Source organism: Erithacus rubecula, assembly GCF_903797595.1.
Source record: "Erithacus rubecula genome assembly, chromosome: 4".
Lineage (NCBI taxonomy): Eukaryota > Metazoa > Chordata > Aves > Passeriformes > Muscicapidae > Erithacus > Erithacus rubecula.
Genome location: NC_136686.1, coordinates 6,358,180 through 6,378,237, shown reverse-complemented (window position 1 = coordinate 6,378,237; position 20,058 = coordinate 6,358,180). Strand labels below are relative to the sequence as shown.

The window sequence follows — 20,058 nt, the reverse complement described above, 5'->3', positions numbered from 1 at the left end:
CAGCTGTCAGTTCCCTGGAAGAGAGGTTAAACCACGACACAAAAAGTGGATTCATCTTTCTTTCCAATATAATTTTTAACCAATATTTTCTGTGTGATCTCATAGCCCTTCTGAGGCTCAGTTTCTCCAACAATGAAGTAGAAATAAACTTCTTTCTATACAGATTACCTGCCAAAAGAAATGGATTATCTGCTGTGTTGATGGGCAGTTACTAAGCTGCAGGCAGCTTTGGTTATCTGAAAATGGGTGGAAGGTAACTCGTGCTAAATTTGACCTCCTTTCTTGAAGTCCTCATCAGAGATGTAGAATTCACCTGCACTCTCAGTGTTGAGTGCCTCAGAGATTCCAGTTTGCAGGAGGAAAAATTATCTGCTCATAATATGTGCTGAACAGATGTGGAGAGCATGGAGAGGCAGCAGCAGGGAAGCATTCTTACTGTTGCTGAGGGGATTAACACATTTCAGTGTAGAAATTCCTAAATTTCTTGGGCTGTGGCAGTGACAGTGTGTTGTGTCCCTTTGTAAGAGCAGTTGGGCTGTTCTTAGGATGTACTGCCCTGGTATGCAGATGTCTTTTGTTGGATGAGTGCCACAGCTTGGGGGAGTGCTGGGGACACTGAGTGATGCTTGCATTGTACAGGCTCAAATTGAAAGGTCCAATCTGCCATTTCTTATCTTTATCAGATTTTCATAGGTGACTGGTCAAGTTTTCCATGTTGCCTCTGTAACACTCCTTTGTCTGGAAAAGAGCTGAAGAGTTCTGGAGCAGATTGGTTGCAATGCTTTATGTTGTTCCAGCAATGGATGCAATTTAGTCAGCCACCTCTGCCAGCCCAACATGTGCATGGTGCTGCTGGAGTATTCATACACAGCAGCAAATCTGTCCCAGGGATGTCAAATATAGCTTTGATCTCCAATAATGACGCTCTAGTTTCCAGGAGCTGCACTTATCCTATTAACATTTATGTCTGGATTTTGCTTATGCATCACAATGGATGGTTTTAAACCAGGGGACCTAGGAATGCCTCCAAACTTCTCAGGTCAGGTGTGTTCCTTGCCACAACCTGACCACATATTTAGATGAAGTCTGGATTCCCTGCTTTTTAACCTCATTTTTCTGAATAGCAAATCTGGACAGTCTGAAATAAATACATGAGGACTGAAAAGGAGCAAACCTGTCTTTGTTATGCCTTGTACTTTTTGTGAAAACAGGTCAAGAGCTTTTATCTTACCTGTTTTCAAGACCTGACCTTTCTTCAACTCATTTTAGCATTAGGGTTGGGTTCAACCCCTGAGGTCCCAGCTGTTTTGATGGCAGATTTAATGTGAAATAATTTGACTTTGCAGACTGTAGTGTGGGCTCAGCTGCATTAGGCAGGCTGGTGAGTAAGAGTAAATACTCTTAGAAATGTTTCACTATATGGAGGCAGAGCAGGAAAGCTGCATTTTTAGCCTGATGTGATTTTAGGTATTGAAATATCTTCTGATTGATCCTTCCACTCTTCCAAATGGAAGTGGAATCCTTCTCCTCTGTGCTGCTTGGGAAGAAGGAAGTGTCATGGTAGATACAGACACCAAGCATCAGTCCTACAAAACCTCTCCCCAGTAATCCAGCATGAATAGCAAAAGACTGGAGACAAATATGAGTGAAAGGTAATAATAATTTTAAAATAGGAACAGAATTTCTTATTCATAGAAGACCTTCAATAAGAAGACCAAATTATTCAAGCAAGTGCAGTCTTCCTAACTTTTTTTTTGCCTGTCATGGAAAAGAAGTTACTATTGCAATAAAAATCTAAAATGAAAGTCTTAAAAATAAATTGTCCCTAAAGATTATAGTTTGTTTTTTGTTTTTTTTTTTCCCAGTATTACTCCATGTATTTTGCAAGGAAACTCCAAGTCCTGGATGTGTAGGACTGTGAACTCACATTCTTTGTGGGAAATACTTCAGATTTGATGGATGAAGATCATTGTGCTAACTGGCCTTTACATTCACTTTAACATTTTCTTTCTATCCTTCTCATCCTTGCCTCTTTCCCCTAGGTCTTTTTTGGAAGATGGCTGATAGAGGGCAGCCCATATGTCTTACTGTTTGATATAGGATCAGCAGCTTGGAACCTGGACAAGTGGAAAGGTGAATTTTGGGAAGCCAGCAACATAGGGATCCCTTTTCATGACCGAGAAGCCAACGATGCTGTGATTTTTGGATCATTAACAGCCTGGTTTTTGAAAGAGGTACAGTTTTTAAATCTAGAGATTTGCAGACCAAAACTGCCTTGGGATGTGGTTCCTCTTCTCCAGTTTGGAAACAAAGATTTTTTAGGATATTAAACTCAATGTTGATCAAATTTGTATTTTAAACTTAAACATTAAGTGGTCATTTAGCTATATTTTTTCAGAAGAAGGGCAGTGGGGCTGTCCAGTGTGGAGTCTGAGTGACTGTGCTTGCCAGAACCCTCTGACACTCTAGAAAGGAGTCTGTTCTGAGGGACTAGAGAGGTACAGGTTTTTCTTGGGCTAAGGATTAGGGCTGATGGAAATCAAGGTACATGACTACTTAAAATTGTACTATTTTGTCACAAGAAGGAAAGCAAGCACACAGAAGACTTCACAAACAAACAAAAAAAATAGAAAAGTTTTTTCTAGGGCTGAGATGATGGACAGGATAATGTATGTATGTATGTATGTTTCATATATTTCTTTCTATTTTCAGCTTTCCTGTCAGTTTGATGACAAGCCAAATATAATTGCCCACTTCCACGAGTGGCAGGCAGGAGTGGGTTTAATCCTGTCTCGATCCCAGAAACTTCCTGTCGCCACAATTTTTACTACCCATGCAACTCTGCTTGGGAGATACTTGTGTGCAGCCAGTCTTGACTTTTACAACAATCTGGACCAGGTAAGAGACATTTCTCATTCTTCTCTGGTTTTTCTAGCTAATCATCTCCTGGCTCCCTTTCTGCTTACTGTGCTGCACCATTTATTGTATTTTCTGTTTTGTGTGATCACTGATGACTGTGTGGTGACTGACCCACAGCTGGTTGTTGATTCCAGATCATGAGAAATGGTGTTTGTAAGATCATGAGGTGCCTAGGTATGAGTGCTTTTGTGACATCTGATAGGTCTGAAAGCTCAGTGGAAACTTGTAAAACCTATTCAGCTCTAGCCAACATCTGACCCTTCAGGTGCAGCCTCACAACACTTCTTAATCTAACACTGCAGCAAAAATAACCAGTAGCCCTCGTCTTGGAAAAATACCTGGGAATTACAGTGGATGATGGTTGTTTTGAGTTTTTTTCCCCCCAGCCAGCTTCATAATTTTTACACACCATAATAATTCCTAGTCTGTAGGTTAGGTTAAGCCTAATTTGTAACTGGCAAATGTAGAAAGTATTTTCTGAGTTCAAACGACCCACCTGTGTGTCTTGGAATCTGTGTAAACTGTCTATTGATTTTGATTTGCACTGATCTCTTTCCACTCAAAGCATAACACAAGCCAATGTCTCAAGGACCAAAATGTTTTTAGCACTGCTCTCATCAGGGTACTTTGCATGATCTGGGATTTCTCATATAGTCACAGACAAACCTGAATTCAAGAGGTTTTTCCATTCCAGCATTTAGTGAAGGTAGAGTTAGATAAAAGAACCACATTGTTCATGCACTTCCTTGGCTAAAATCACTGAAGAAAATTACATGGTTGGTAATTTTCAGTTGGATGTTTGAAGCTTGACACATTGGGGAACACAGAAACAGAGAATCATGGAATGGTTTGGGATTTTTTTGTAAACATCATCTCATTCCAACCCCTGCCATGGGCAGGGACACCTTCCACTATCCCAGGTTGCTCAGAGCCCCATCCAGCCTGGCCTTGGACACTGCCAGGGATGGGGCAGCCACAGCTGCTCTGGGCAAGCTGTGCCAGGGCCTCATCACCCTCACAGGGAACAATTATCCATCATATCCAATCCAGACTTCTTCTCTGTCAGTGTGAAGCCATTCCACCTTGTCCTGTCACTCCAAGCCCTTGTAAATCATCTCTCCTAGTCTCCAAAGTTAGTTATGGTTGTAAGGTGCATTAATAAGGCTGCATAAATATCACAGTCCTGCTGTGTAGGAGTCCAGACATTCTTGCTCCCTCAAAGTCTCTTTATGTGTGTATATGCATAATGTAGAATGGTTTGATTCTGGCTAATTGAGTAAGCTGCAAGCAGTCTGGAAAGTTGTCTTTTTTCTCTCAAAGCAGCTGTTTTTTTCTCTTCATGATGACTTTTCGGGGCCTCACCCTTGTCTGTGTACTCAAAAGAAAAGCTAATGATCTCACATCTGAGGCAACCTGCAAAGTTTAATATATTTATAAACTGGCCATAGTATTACTATATTTTTTTTTCTGTTCACACATGACATGGGCATCTTTATGTGTGAAGGCACTGTCCTTCCTGCAAAGCCTCACAAATCCCATTGGTAACCATCAGCTATGTCACAAATATAAAAATGTCTATTCAGATTTTATCTATGAGTATGTGGAATTAAACATAAGTATCAATTTCATATATTATTCTAAATTGCTGTACATAATATTTAAGGGAAGAAAATTGTGGATTTCTAGGCTGTAGTGCTTTATACTCTCTCTGGGTTGACATTTAAAGGTGCTAATAGAGGAAATGACGTCAAACTGTTACACAAAACATTGTTTAATATTTCTATAGGGTACTAAAACTCTTTCTGGAAAAATTAGCTATCTAATGAGGGCTTTTTTTGCTGTGAAAAGGTCACCTTGGCTTAAAAGTCACTTGAAACACAAGGAGCTCAAATACCCTAATTAAATATCAGAGAGCTAGATCTTCAGATATATTCTTGTTATTGCCTTCTATCAGCAAACTGTTTAGGTCAAGCAAGCAATTTGTCAGTGAAGAAGATTCTTTAGGGCTTCCTGATGTTTAATCTTTAGAGGAAGCAATATTTTTTTAGAGAATTTCACCCCCTCCCACCCCAGAATAAAATAGCTGGGTTTTTTGTTTCAGTGCTGTTGCATAAATGTTTTCCTTTGAAGTGTAATGCAGTTCTCACATTTGCCCAGTGTTTCACAGCTAAGGCACAGTTCCCACCAGAAGCAGCTGAGATGGGGGCAAAGATGCAGCTGCAGGATGTGTTGTGTCACAGGCAAATGGCTACAGCACAGAACGAAAGTGCGTGGCCTGATTGTGCCTAGACACAGTCAGCATGTACAGCTCACACAGAGAGAAGAGGAAACCTCATGTCTTTGTTTAGAATCCCCAGCACAGCCCACAAAATGCTGAGTTAGGATGCCTAGTAGACAGTTCTACACTGCCCACACAGTGCAGGACTCTCCCAGTGCTCTGTCAAACCATCCCCAGAGATAAGCAGGGCTAGAAGATGAAAGAACAGTAGAGTCCTGAACTGTAGGCTACTAAAACTAGGGTACATGTCAGCCTGTCATCTGTAAGAAGACATTTTCTGGGCTCTGCAAACCCAGTCAGCCTAGTGGAGGAGAGCTGTGGATGTCTGGGAGATGGGAGGGTGCATTTTGGATGTAAGACTGACCTCTTCCTGAGCCATCTGCTCTTTGCCTCAGAGATGGGATCCTGGTTCTTAGGCAGCATTACAGCTTAGCAACTGGCCATGGCACTCAGGGCTGTGCTTTAATTGGCAAGGTGCTGGTTGGTCAAAGGTTGGACTCAGTCATCTTGGCGGTCTTTTCCAACCTTACTGATTCTGTAGTTAATGATACAATTTTTCTGTTCTTACAGTTTTCACTCAGTTCATCTGGAGTGGCTGGAATTTATCTCCCTCTGCTCCAGTGAGAACCTGCGTGTTAAACTCTTAGCAGGTGCTCAGGAGCACAGTGACCACCAGAAGTAACACTGTTGTGTTATTTAGTGCATATTTTAATACCTAGATTCATATTTAATTCATTCTCATCCTGGACAAAGGAAGGGAGGGAAAACCAAAAGAGCAAAACAGGGGGTGACATGTACAGTAACTGGCAGTGTCTTTATTTTAAGATACTTTTAGTTATTTGAAGAGCCCTGGGTAGATGACTGGGCCAGGGACTGCTCACTAGACCTATGGGTTACTGGCTTGAACTCTTCCAAACTCAACACTTCCTAATTTCAAAAACAAGCAGGGTTTGTTATGAGTTGGATTCCCAAAAGAAGTTTAAGAACTTTTGTATGTCTAAATAGTCCAACCAACAGGGCATTATCCCATTGTCTCCATGGCCAGTGTAGCTTTTACATTGGTGTGTGAGATTGTTCGTTGCCAAGATAAACTGAACCGAAATTGCTAAAAGTTAGGAATTTCTGTGAAAAAAATCTCTGAGTCTGTGGAGCCTTTCTCTCTTCAGGAGGAATTGGCTTCTCAGCTGAAGATTGAGTATATTAATGTTATTGTTTTTCCCATTGTTCAAGGGGACTGATTTAGTTTTTTGCTTGTTTTGCATGGGGATTTTTTGGTATCCTTTCATCCCTCTAGAGTTTTAAACAGACTAGCACCTTTCATAAATTGACTGAGACACTGATGATCCAGACAAGTTCCTAGGTGAATAGATAGCTCATTTTGGGAAATGATTTAACCTGGAATTTCATCTGAGAGGTCATCATCTGAAATGATTTTTGAGACCACTGGCTTGGCATCATGGAGAAGTTTGTATGCTTCAGCCTCCAGTGCTTGTTACTTTAAAAATCACTTTGAGTTTTAAGGGAAAAGTATTCTAGGGAAAAGGAAAAAAAGGTTAATCATAATCTTCATTGCCTGTTTCCTTAGGCTGCCCTGCTGATGTGTAACACTTCTGCATAGAACTTGGAACATTTTCATTCACCTCATGCAGGTGCAGCTGAATCCATTTCAAAGTGGTAGAAAATCCTTTCCTGAGAAGTCTAAAAGGAAAAGTACTAAAAATCCCATGAAAATGGATAGTCAAGAGCTTTTTTGCTGAGAATATCTCACTCCACTTAGTGCTGTACTGTCCAGTTTGGCACCGAGCTCACTGTTACACAAAGCTAATCCACTTTGTCAGCAGAGCAGCTGATGGAAATCTGATTTAAGCCAGGAAGTGCAAATTTTATTCTCTTTTGGCCTGACAGAGCTATACCAGAATGAAAGTTCTCTTTGCACAAGGCAACAGTCAATTGGAGGTAAATTTGATGTAAACTGGATTTAAGGGAGTAGTTCCTACCTAATTCAGACAGTGGCAGCCAGTGAGATTATGCTGGAAACAAAAATGTTTCCATTCTACCTTCTAGCAGGTGAGGAATTTGGACTTCAAACCAGTCTCTGACTGTTCCTTGGTCCTGCAGAATCAATTTGAACTTGAGTGTACCATTGTTTTAAAAGACCAAGAGAGATTATTTCAATCTCTGTTTAAAATTTCATGTATCAGGCCTGTACCTTTTATCTGAGTTATAAAATACTTACAGCAATATTATCCACTCGTGAGGTAAGGTTTGAATGGTGAGGGTAGTCTGTATTATTTTTGCAAAGGTGTTGTAATGTTTTATTTAAGAAAATTACATATATTAATTCCAATTTGAGTTTGTATTGGTTTAACTTCTGTTGGCTTTAACTATACTTTTTTTTTTTTCCATTAGGAAATCATAGCCTAACATCAGTATCTAGAGATTGTTTGTAGACTGTGTCGAATAATTTGTCTTTCTTTCAGACAAGTATTTAGATGGCTAACATAGTCCTACCTCATTTTCCACTCTCAAATTATTCTTGTGTTTTGGAAACACTTTGCAATTCTTTATAATTTTGAAGAAGGAAAGGCTGATTTGGATTTACTACTTCAGTGACTGTTTCCAGAAAAAACATAACTGCTTAATATTCTCTTCTTTTTCATTCAAAGTTCATCTTAGCTGTCTTAAACACGTCATGCTGGGAGGCTCAGTGATTACCTGCAGTGCCCCCTAACATGTTGAATTTTAAAACATGAATGAGATGTTGTGCTCATTGCATGGATCCATGGAAAAGACAGAAATGAACTGTAATATTCCCTCAGGACTGCACTGCAAAAAATGCAGCTTTTGCTCCAAAGCATTACACCTGTGGAACATCTTCCTCTTTTGCTTTGAGATTGGAGTGACCTTACAAAGGAGTCATTTCCCCTTCTAATCCTTGCCATCTTGTACACTCTAATAATCTGCTTGGTTTCTACCAGTCAGGGAAGGAGAGGATCCTCCAGTAAATTCACAGAGAAGTGGATATTGAAGTTGTGGGTTTTTAAATAGCACTGAAATGATTAGACTCAAGGATCTTAAGAGCCTCTCCTGCCCTAAAGGGTTCTGTAGGCAGAATCTGGCTTAGATGTTTTTTTTTTCTCTCGATGCAGCTGTGATCTGTGGCTTTGCTAGTGCTCCCATTTGCTGATAACAGCAGAGGAACAAAAGCAGGCGTGATGCACGTCACGGGTATCTCGCTTTGCTCTGCTGAGCACGAGGGATGTGGAACAGAGTTCACAGGTGCCTGAGCTGGGCTGGACACAGAGCAGGGCCCAGTGTTGAGCAGGAACATTGGCTTGGGGGTGAGGAGCTGCCCTGCTGTCATGCTGGATGCAGCACATTGTCCCGTGCCCCTGCCATCCTCTAACTCTGGAGATTGTCAGAGCAGGCTCAGCTGTCTTTGCACAGAGCTAGGTGGCTTAAATTTGTCACCTGCACTGTCTCTTCAGGTAATTTTCATTTAACCTGCCCTTCAACTTGGCTAAGGCTCTTTTCTGAAGTCACTTGTCTAGCCTGCTCAGAAGTGCACGGTTCTGACTCCACATTGAGGTCAAAAGTCAAGGTCTTGATTTACTGATTGGTGCTGGAATCTGATGGAGTGGGAGCAAATGAAATGTGAGAGCCCCGTAACCTCTGTTTGTACTTCCCAATAGATGAAGAATTAAGTACCTTACAAAAACTTGCCAAAAGTCCCACAAGCACATACAAAATAAAATGCTTCCCATTTATAAAAGATGGAAAAAATGACTAGCAATGAAGAAATAAGCACTGATATGTGTTAAATATGTAAAGTCTTCATGCAATCAGAGAAATAATAGTTAGCTAGAAATAAGTCATAGTGCTTCACAATCTTTTTATGAACCTTTGTCCCAGCAGTGTTACAGGGAGTGTTCATCCACAGTTAGTGAGCATGTCCCAGATTTAATTTTTAATCACATTTTGTAATTAAAACTCATTCTTGCTCAGAAAGGGAAAAGAGAATAAAAGCCCTTTGATGTTTTACCAGCAATTTCAAAAGTATTTTTAATAGCAAGCCAGATGTGTTTAAAAAACTTGCATAGATCTGACTGTGTGGTTGTGCCCATCCTATTCATGTGTTTGTCTAGCATGCTAAAGAACTGTCCCATTTTGTATCTTTTTTTGCACAGAATGGTTTGAACAATCAAATATGCAGTTAAGAGCTGCTTGTGAATCAGTTTAGTGTAAGCCAAGCATAATGCTGTGACATTATAAGGAGCCAAATGAATTCCCCTTTATTTTTCTCTTTGTGCTCTTTCTACCACTCATCTTCTGTGGCAAATGAGATGAATATTCTAGAGAAAATATCATCCTTTGTATGTAATGCTCTAAAATTCTTATGGGGAATGCAGAAAATACGATATGTGAAGATACAACTGAGAAATGGTATCACAATATTTAGCACATTACGTGGTAAATTATATTTTGCAAATGTAAAAAAGCTCTTGATACAGAGGATCATCAATACCAAAATAAAGTATCTAGTTTCTTTGGAAGTTTTCAGCTGAGATTTTTCAAGATTCCTTTCTTTTGGTCACACTAGGATGGTTAGATTGGCACTTCCAGCTAACACAGTGGAAGCCACTTTTCCCACTCCCATGAAGTAGGGTAGCAGTGCTTCAGAATTAAAGTGGATAAAAGCAATTAACTTTCTCAGCAAAGCAGTTGTAAGATGTCTTTATATCTACTGTGTCTACACCTATCTAAGTGAAAATAAGAAGTTGTTTGCTTCACTCTAGTTCCCTGCAATGGTTCACATTGCATCAGCTTTCTCACAATATGTTCTGTACCAGCATTAAGCTTTGCAGGACAGGTCACAGTCTAAATAGCTTTGCTTCTGTCCAAGTTCTGGAGTGCTGAAAGCAGGTGGCCATGGCAAGGGTCACACAGTCCTAACTATAGAAAGTGCTGTCTGCCCTGCCTGTGATAAGGGTTAAATCTATTATGGTCAGTGAAGTTACACAGTCAAATGCAATCAGTCAGGCTGTGCAGCCAGCATTAGGCAGCGATCACGACAGAGCTCATTGGGAGTCACTGTCACCCTCCATGGAGCTCACACAGGCCATTGGGTGCCCATGCTGCTGACCTTAGGGGCTCAAGACTTCTGTTTCCAGAAGTGAAACATCATGGAAGACTAAGAGGATTGTCATTTAATTGACAGCATTGACACCTTTTTTAGACTACTTGTAGCGATTTTGCAGTGGACACTTAGTGAACATTTGAACCTTTAAGCGTGGGCTCAGGGGAATTGTGCATTTTCTTTGCATCAGGATAACATAAGCTCAGTTAAAAAAAGGGTAGCTGCAAGATTGAAAGGTGATTTAGAAATACTTGGGTGTTTGGAATGTCTTATCTAGCAGTTTAACTTGCATCTGCCTCTAAAAATTAAGGGAGTTCAAACTGCAATATAAGAAGCAGCAAATAACAGTAGTAAAGTTGAAGAACATCTCTGAGTGTTGGAAAATATCTCATTTTCCATTTTATTTTTTCCTTGGGATTTGTGACTGAGTCTCTCCACCACAGTTCCATTTCTTTCTCACCTACCTGTGATTCCCACCATTCTACCAAGTCCCCAGGTTCTGTCCTCATACCCATTTCTTTTTTCTTCTCTCCCAGCTACCAGCAATCTCCCTGCTCTCCCAAATTTGCCAACAAACCAGGGGAAGCTGCAGCATGATACATTGCCAGCCAGCAGGCCAAATTCCACAGAGCCTTACCTTTCATGGGAACATTAATCTAGATTTCCTTCCATGGCAGAGCTGCCATTTTTTCAGGAACAAGCAGGATCTGAGAACTCTCTTGCTCTTTCGACCTCCTTGAAGATGATAAAATAATTCAAAAACCAGAAGGACAAAACAGCAACATAATAATATGTTTTTCATTCCCTGGGGAAATGGAGCCTAGCAGGAAAAACCTTCCCTGAAGGAGACAGTCTGAGGGTGGTGTCACACAGGTGTCTTTTTTGTTTGTTTTGTTGTTGAACAGTTTGACATTGACAAGGAGGCTGGAGAGAGGCAGATTTACCATCGGTACTGTATGGAACGGGCATCTGTGCATTGTGCCCATGTGTTCACCACAGTCTCCCAGATCACAGCTACAGAGGCAGAGCACATGCTTAAGAAAAGCCCTGGTAAGACCTGATTTATTTATTTATTTATTTTACTGTATTTCCTTTGAAAGCCTGAATGGACATAATAGAGACAGGTATGCAAACATGAAGAGAAAGAACACATGCATAGGTGTGTCTGGCTGTGCTACAGGGATCAACCAATTTTCTATGGATGTTAGGCTGTTTTTTTGCCAGGGCTCCTCAACTTCAGGAATTTTGTCTCTGGAAGGGTTTCCATGCTTTTAGAACTGAACCATGATAAGCTTCATATAGATAAAATATTTTCTATTAGGCCAACAAGTAGAGTTTGAAAAATAGTTGTGTGCCCAATAATTTGTCTGGTTTTCCTCTTGATATTTGTCTCATAAAATATGAAGCTTAGAAACCTCCTCCTGTTCCATGCATAGATTTTGAGTAAGGTCATGATCCCAGTTTGATGTGTCACCAAAATTCTCTTTAAATCATCTTAGTGCTTTATAGGGATAAATCCCAGTACTCCATCTGCAGGTAAGCAGCATGAGGGAAAAACTGCACAAGAGTTTTGGAGACTGTTTAGCAGGTGTGTTTGGATCTTGGTTATTTAAAATATAACAATGCTCAAAATTATTTTCCTGGTTTGGTTTGGTTTGGTTTTTTTGTTTTTCTTTGAGGGCTTTTTTTGTGATCATGTTTGGGGTTTTTTGGGTTTGTTTGTTTGTTTGTTTTGTTTGGTGTTTGTTTGGGATTTTTTTTTTTTCTTTAGAGTTATTGGTTGATTTGCAGTGCTAATTACAGTTTGAGGTTGTTATCCTGGTTAACTTCAATGCTTCAAGCCACATTGTGGTTCCTAAACCCAACAAAAGAGCTGTTCATGGAATCCTTTGCCTCATTCCTGACGAGCTGTCAGTAGCATGGTAGACTTAGATTATCTTTTTCATTGTATTTTGAGCATGAAGGCCATGTCTTAAACATCACTGAAGTTCAGTCATTTAAACTGGGATATCTCTGAAAGGTCTCAATTTTTACAGGGTGCAGAGCACTCTGAAAATCAGACTTTTGAAGCTTTTTTATATAGACATGAGGCTTCTCCCCACCACAGCTGCCATTGAAAATCATAGTCTGTGTTTTGGGATTTTAGGAGACTGAAATGAATCTGAATCCAGTTTAATTTGGGGAAGAAAATCTCCAGACTGCTCACAGATAAAACATCAATTGAAGCTGAAGAGAATTCCATGCACAGAGATTCACAGGCCTGAGCTTTTTGTGATTATTCTTGCAACTTTGAAGAAACCATGTAAATATACTTAATGTTTGGGTTAAAAAACTACTGACACATGTCATGCTTCGTGTTGACATAGCTAGAAAGAAATTCAGTAGGAATTGTCACCCTAAATCCTAAGAGATTACTTTAAGTGGAAATCATTTTCTGAGGGAAATAAGTATTTTAATAGTTTCTCTGAATCCAAGATCACAAATAAATTGTGGAGGAACCTATTCTCACACTATTTATTCTCTCTGAAGTTGTGAAATATGCATGGACATTGATTTTTTGGAAAGTCCAGCAATCCTTCAGTAGGTCATTAAACTTGAATTCTGAGAAGGAACATGAATACTGAAAGCATGTGTACATTTCTCCATCCACTTTAAAAATAAACCTTTAAAAGGAGGATGCTGAATTGGCACAATTAACTTTTGTTTGCATTTATTGAGACACAGATTTTGTAACAAAATTGTTAGCTAAAAATAACTCATAAACATGCTAAATTGAGTTGTCTCTGCTACTCCTCTTGAGCATCAAACTTGGATTATAATTTAAATTATAAATCTCATCACTTGGACAAGTCCCTTTAAAATGTAATAAACCTGATTGCATAGAGAAGTTTTGCAGCAGGACAAAGGCCAATCCAAAGCTGGCAGAATGACTGCTTGCATTATGCTGCTCCCACTTGCTGCAGTTGTTATGTGATCAACAATTTACCAAACCTTTATTTATCAAAAGCTTGAGTATCTTTGGTGTATCCAGCAAGATTCTGTCAGTGATGATAAGTTATATTCTTGTGACTTGAAAACTGATGTTACGGGATTTCTAATGTTTTCACTCAGATATGGAACATAGTTCTCATTATCAGTAGAGAAGATTGAATCAAAATCCCAGGAGACTCAGGTATCAGTTCTAGATCTGGGCTTCCTGTCTCTATATATTTGATCAAAATCACAGAAGGAAAGTGAAAAAGTGCAAGTCAACTCTGAATGTTAGTGATCTCTCAAGAGAAAACTTCATTCTGTGCTAATATTACTTAAATCAATACCAGTTTTTTTTTCCTAAAACTGCAGAAGTCAAACCATTCTGCTTTGACCTACTTGGGACCATTTTTCAAACAAAAATATTGTTACTTCATTCAACAACAACAACAACAACAAAACCAAAAAACACAAAAAAAACAAACAAAAAAATCAAACCAGTTAGCATAGGGACCAAGCCCTCTTTCATCCCTTCATCCCTCACACATGTTCAAAATATTGCAGAAATAGTGAACTGGGTTCTTTGTGCCACCACATCTGTCATGCATCTCAAAGCCTTACACAAGGGATGGGTTGAGTCCCAATCCTCATGGCAGGGTAAATGAAGCTGCAGTTAAATAAAAGGAAATGGGTGTAGGTTATACACAGGCTGCTGCTGGTGGGTGAGACTCTGCAAAAGTCCCTGATTAATCAATGTCTGAGTGGAAGGAAGCTGGCCAGAAATACCCAGGGAAGGGATTCTTGCTGTGTTGGGAAGGTTTGAGGTGGTTGGAGCCTCAAGGCTTTGTCCTGCATGAGCCAGTTCTTCCCTGCAGAGCAAGAAACAGGTCAGAGGAGGGAGAAGATGTGTTGTTGCAAAAGACAGTGGAGGATGTTTCTGCTCTGTTGCCTTCCCCCAGAGATCTTTGAGAGAATTCTTAAGTGTTGGGAAGGAGAAGGTAAAAGCACAAGTTTTCTCCTCAGGTCCTCCATGACTGTTTTGTCATTGAAAACCAAATCTTAAGTACCTAACAAGTAAAGATTTCCTGGTCTTTAGTTTCAAGAGTGGTATTCCAGCAAGATCCATCAAGACTTGCTATCTCATGGTTACTACTAAAGGTTATATTTTTATCTGTTGCAGTTTAACCTAGTGTGTTTGAGGACATTTTACAGGTGGAAGTTTAATCAGAGATCACTTACATGGCAGGGCAACACATATACTGTTGAAGCAGACTGTAAATTTCAAAGAAGAATTAAAAATGGCTATGGCATTTGCATAATGTCAGGCAAGCATCATAAATTAGTATAGGTCTGTTTCAGTCAGTTGTGTTGCCATGAAACACATCTGCTGAGGAACTGGCCTTCCCTTTCATTTCCATTCATAACCCAGCTCAAGGGACAGAAAATGGTGTTCTTTCCATTTACTGGGACTGGATTTAGGGCAAGCCTTTGAACAGTTGCTGTGATGTACCAGCAATGCTAAGAGTGATTGAATTTCAGTCCCTGTCCTCTGTGTATATCCTAAAACTCTGCCTTTAAAATGCTGGAAATGAACAAATTTTAATTGTAAGATTCTTTGGGATCTTGGAGGGAGAGCAGCAATAAAAATGTAAAGCATACTATTCCATGGCTGTTTTTAGGAGAAATGCAACCTAAAAAAAAAAAAGAGGCTGTTTTATAAAGGTTTCTTATATGCTCCCTTTTTTGATAAATCCTCAGAAGTTCTGATAGAGTGGATATCTCTTGTGCCATGCAGCAAACACATGCATAGCACAGTTACTGCTTCCAAGGGCTCTCAATCTGTAGTGATAGCAGGCAGCAGTGATACCCAGGATAAAGAGGTAAAGGGCAAGTTGCACAACAAACTTACAGCTCAATGGAGACATTGCTGGAGTCTTGACAGGACAAAAGGGTGGGGTCTACCCGGTGCTGAGGGCAGGTGAAAGCTGCTTTGATGCTGCAGACAGCAGAGAGCCACGTGCAAGAGCGCTGTGGAGGCAGTGCTGTTCCCTCCCCTTAACACAGTGACATAACCTGCTCATGTGAACTTGAGAGACACGTTGGTTCTTTCCTTAAAGATTTCTCTGACTCTGAAGATGTCTACCTCTGCCTTTTCTCTGCTTTTCCAGATGTTGTCACCCCAAATGGCTTGAACATTAAGAAATTTTCAGCAATGCATGAGTTTCAGAATTTGCATTCCATGTACAAGGCTAGGATCCAAGAGTTCATTCGAGGTCATTTCTATGGGTATGCTTTTACTTTTCAAACATTAGCAACGCTTGTCCAATGCTATTTAAAGCAAGAACCAAAGCAGGAGGACTAACAAGCACTTCACAGAGGAGTGGAAATGTTGAAACCAGCTTATTCAAATATCTGTCTGGGATTTCTCAGTCAGAAGCTAAGGGAATTTTAGACACCAGATCTGACTCTGCTTTTAACAGATTGTGGTATCAGACAGCAGATCTTGATCTATTTGTTATTTACCCAAAAAGCAGTTTGTCAGATTAAGATAGTCCAATTTAAAGCACAGCAGAAAAGCCTCACTTTCATTTTTCTCTTGGGATAATAAGTTCTTCCAGATTAGAAAGCTGTTGTATGTTTTGTTTGATTGTATCTTGAGAAATACTTTGTTCTTGTCTGTTTTCTTCCTTTCAGCCACCTTGACTTCGATCTTGACAAGACCTTGTTTTTCTTCATTGCTGGGAGATACGAGTTTTCCAACAAAGGAGCTGATATGTTTCTAGAAGCCTTATCAAGATTAAACTTTCTGCTGAGGGTAAGAAAGCTTACACAGCTGTTGAAAGCATAGAACTTATGCTCAAACTGACCATACTGTGAAAATCACCTGCAAGAATTCCCTTCCAATACTCTGGTTTATAGGAAAGTAATTATGGGATACTCACAGTTTCCATGAGGCTCTCTTCCTGAGCCATCAGAATAATGATCATTTCAGACAATTTAAAAATAATTGATTATATAATTCAAGAAGTTAATGCATGGTTGCCTCCCTGGTTTTTAGAGTGAAATAATGAAAATATTATTCTAGAGTTTACCCTGATGGTTTGCATATTATAATGGAAATAAAAGTAAGTCTTTAAGCTGCATATAGAAAACATCCTTCTAAGCAAATTGCTTAATTCATTAGGACCTGTTCATGGTCTTTTAAATCTTTTAGTTCTGCTACCCCACTGGATGGGAATGTTGCATTAAAATTCACAGAGTGACAGTGGCCTGGTGGAAAGCAATGGGAAGCCACTCAGTTCTCCATGGTTCTTTTTCCTCATCTGCAAAATGAGTGCAATATTTCTAAATGCCTTTGTGGAGTACTTCAATGAAGATAAGAGCAAGACCTTGTTAAAAATCACCGAGCAGATTACCACCTACAACGAGGGCATTGAAAATGTCTCCATATGTGTCCCAAAGACTGGTAAATTGAAAATAAAGTCCAGTAAAAAAAAAGTTAATTGGTTTTCAATCATCTGGCAAGGATCAATCAGCTGTTGTCCTAGACTCTGTCTTTTGTACTCTTATGAATGATATGAGAAATCTGGATAAAAATTATGATATTGCACTGTCAGCAGGGATGAAAGAATCACTAATGTTCAAAGCCCTAAGTACACTTATTCTACCACCACCTTCTATTAATATGCCATTTAGAGCCTCTGAAATTTCTGAAAATTCTTAATCCCTTCATTCACACAGATCACCTCACAGAACTGGAGTATTTCTTCCACAGCAGAAGTCAGTTTTTGGTGGTGCTGTGCAGTATCAGTTACCTGTTAATGGTATTTACATGGCTGTTACCTGTGAATGCTGGGCATGTGGCAGGTCTTGTGTGATAAGAGGGAAAGAATTGCCTGAGCAATTATTGCGGCAATCTGTTATTGCGGCTAACTATTTATATCACAGAATCATAAAATCTTTAAGGTTGGAAAAGATTTCCAAGATCCTTGAGTCCAACCTTTGGCCAATCACCAGTTTGTCAATTGGACCATGGTACTAAGAGCCATGTCCAGTGGTTTTTTGAACACTTTCAGGGAAGGTGATTCCACCACCTCGCTGTGCAGCCCCTTCCACTGCCTGATCACCCTTCCTGTAAAGAAATTCTTCCTTATGGCATCCATGGAAAACAAGGGTGATGGAAATTAAAGGAAACAGGCTAGTTTTCTCAGGCTCTATAGAAATGTGTACTGTTGCTTCTCCCATAAGTTGAGCCTGGATTTAATGCATTATTCTTCCAGTGTGAAGAATAGCTGACATCTGATTAGCTGTTCTAACACAACACTTGTTCTTGCATTATTTCAGGAGGTGATTCCATTGGCAGTAGCAGACTACCTGTACTAATTACAAATCTGGAAATGGTAGTACTTCCTAAACAATTCCCAGTGGTGTGCCTGTACCTAAAAAGTACATAGTGTTGCATGGAATTGTTTTACTTTATAGAGATGCTTTCCTCTGCTCATTGAAAACCTTACTAAAATTTTGCAAATAAAATATGGATGTTGGGAGAGATTGTTAGTGCACTTTTGGATCGTGGCATGGTGGACTTGGAACCCGCTTTGAAGAGAGGGAAGGGAAGAACATTAATTAACATTAACATGATAAATTGCTCCCGTAGATTATTTTATGCATTTCCCTCTCTGTCAGTCTGAGAGAAGGCACACTGACAGCATGTTTGTGCATCTGAAATTTGAAATGGAGGCAATTCAAAGTAATTTAAATTTTTACAGCTCTGGACAGAGTTCAGCCTTAGCTTTTCATTAAACTGTTCATGCACACTGCATGCATTCATGCAGCGACTGTTCACGCCTGCAGCACGGATTCATGCAGCAATGAATGGACCTGGTATTTTGAACCTTGTTCTAATAGCACGGGAGAAGCTAACAAGTGAAACCATCTCAAATGAAATAAAGGGTCAGAATTTACAAAGGCAGTGCTTTCTGCCTTTGAAGTAGGGGGAGATGAGCAACAAGTTGTGGTTTTTTGTGAGTCTGGCAGGTCCTTTGCTAGGGTTTCAAGTTGCTCTCTCTCAGCCCATATACCTGCTGCTGTAAGAAATCCCTCATCTCATGCCTAGGCATATCTCAGCTAGTAAACCAAACACTCACTCCTTTGAGCCAGCTCAATTTGTGTCAGGTGAGAAAGTGTGTAGGACTTTTATTTTTCTGCTGTTTATGTGCACATCCAAAGGCGTGTTCTCTAAACCATGAGAGCTCAGGAAACTCTGGTAGCCCAAATTGAAACTAGGTGACATCTTTGTCTTGATCTCTGATTTGACAAAACTTCATTTGTAGCAAGAGCTACAAGATTTGAGCCTTCCTGGAAAACCAAAGTGCATTTGGTGTTTCCTGTGACTAATTCTTAAAGTTGGCTGTGATACCCTGTATGAGATTTTTTTTTTTTAATTTAAAATCCATTTCTTGTCATGTAGGTTCACAAGACTGATGTCACCGTTATTGTGTTCTTCATCATGCCAGCAAAGACCAACAATTTCAACGTGGAAACCTTGAAGGGACAAGCAGTCCGAAAGCAGCTCTGGTAATTGCCATTCCCACCCTGCTACTGTCTGATGTGGATTCATGCTAAAGTCTCAGCTGGAGAATCATGCTCCTTCTTTTTGCTAAAACTGAGGATTGTGGGTAGCTAGAATGTATTTCAGGGATCAAAGAGATGGGAAAGATAAATAAGGTCAAATATTTCTCCTTTTAGGTATTTTTTTTTTTTGTCCAAAGTTATTTTTAGTTAAATTGCTTTGCCATTCTATTAGTGAGTATAACTTGTTTTGCAGCAAAAAGTCAAATGCTCTAGAAAATACAGTGTTTTTGATGTCTTCTGCCTGTTTCTGGTACTCCCTTTGGACATGCTATGGAGCTCCCACAAAATAAAGACTGCCTGCTCATTTTTCACAGAGAACTTCTCTGTGGGAAAAAGAAATCAATCAAACATCCTCTTTTATTTAGAAATATGGAAATTGCACTTTGTGATCCAGCAGATCCACAGTTGATAACAATTTTCTGTAGTTTTCTATATGGACTACAACAAGCAGTGACCATAACCAAGCAGTGAAACTTACAGCTATAGAGGGAAAATTGTCACAGCCCTACTCATTTTGCAACTTTCCAAACAAAAAAGCTAAGCAGGAGCAGGATTAACCTTTACTTCACTTAAACTGCTTTGTGATTCTTTGTAGGAAAAGATTGCTTTCAGCTGCTCTTCTCTGTGAAAAGCAAGAGACTCTCTGCATCACTGTTTGCAACATTTTCATGGTCGTAATCTGAACTCCAGGATAAACCCACCTGCTAGCAGTATTGCATAATAATATCAAATGATTTTCAGGATGCCACAGAAATTAAAAACAAGAAGAGGCTGGCATTTATAAAGGAATTCAGCACTTACAAATTATTATGTGATGGTTGATTGGGGTATAAAATCCTTGTTTTCCTCTGCTTCTGAAAAAGCAGCCTATCCCATCTGGGTAAATTACAGATATTGTGCATGGCAATCTATGAATGTGTAGTCATACATAGTGGGAGCAATCCTGCTGGGGTTTGGATCAGTATGGCTTGACATTTGCCTGCTTTTAAACTCACCCAAAATTACTCATCCACTCCTGTGTCTATGTGAGCTGGGAGAGAGCACCTAAAAACAAGTATATGGGTTCCCAGCTTGGTAAGGTTTAAGATTTCACTTAACAAGTTTCATCTTAGCCTAAAGT

The 20,058-nt window shown here is 39.7% G+C and overlaps 1 protein-coding gene across 2 annotated transcripts in view; it reads left to right on the top strand.

Moving 5' to 3' along the window:
- The window catches only part of GYS2 (glycogen synthase 2), a 41,292-nt gene that overhangs the window by 9,775 nt on the left and 11,459 nt on the right, over positions 1 to 20,058 (top strand). For both annotated transcript variants that reach the window (XM_079303781.1, XM_079303782.1), the window contains 6 exons: positions 2,043 to 2,234; positions 2,713 to 2,898; positions 11,240 to 11,384; positions 15,473 to 15,590; positions 15,999 to 16,119; positions 18,775 to 18,881. In XM_079303781.1, coding sequence (XP_079159907.1) covers positions 2,043 to 2,234; positions 2,713 to 2,898; positions 11,240 to 11,384; positions 15,473 to 15,590; positions 15,999 to 16,119; positions 18,775 to 18,881 — 869 coding nt within the window. The remainder of the gene's footprint in view (positions 1 to 2,042; positions 2,235 to 2,712; positions 2,899 to 11,239; positions 11,385 to 15,472; positions 15,591 to 15,998; positions 16,120 to 18,774; positions 18,882 to 20,058) is intronic.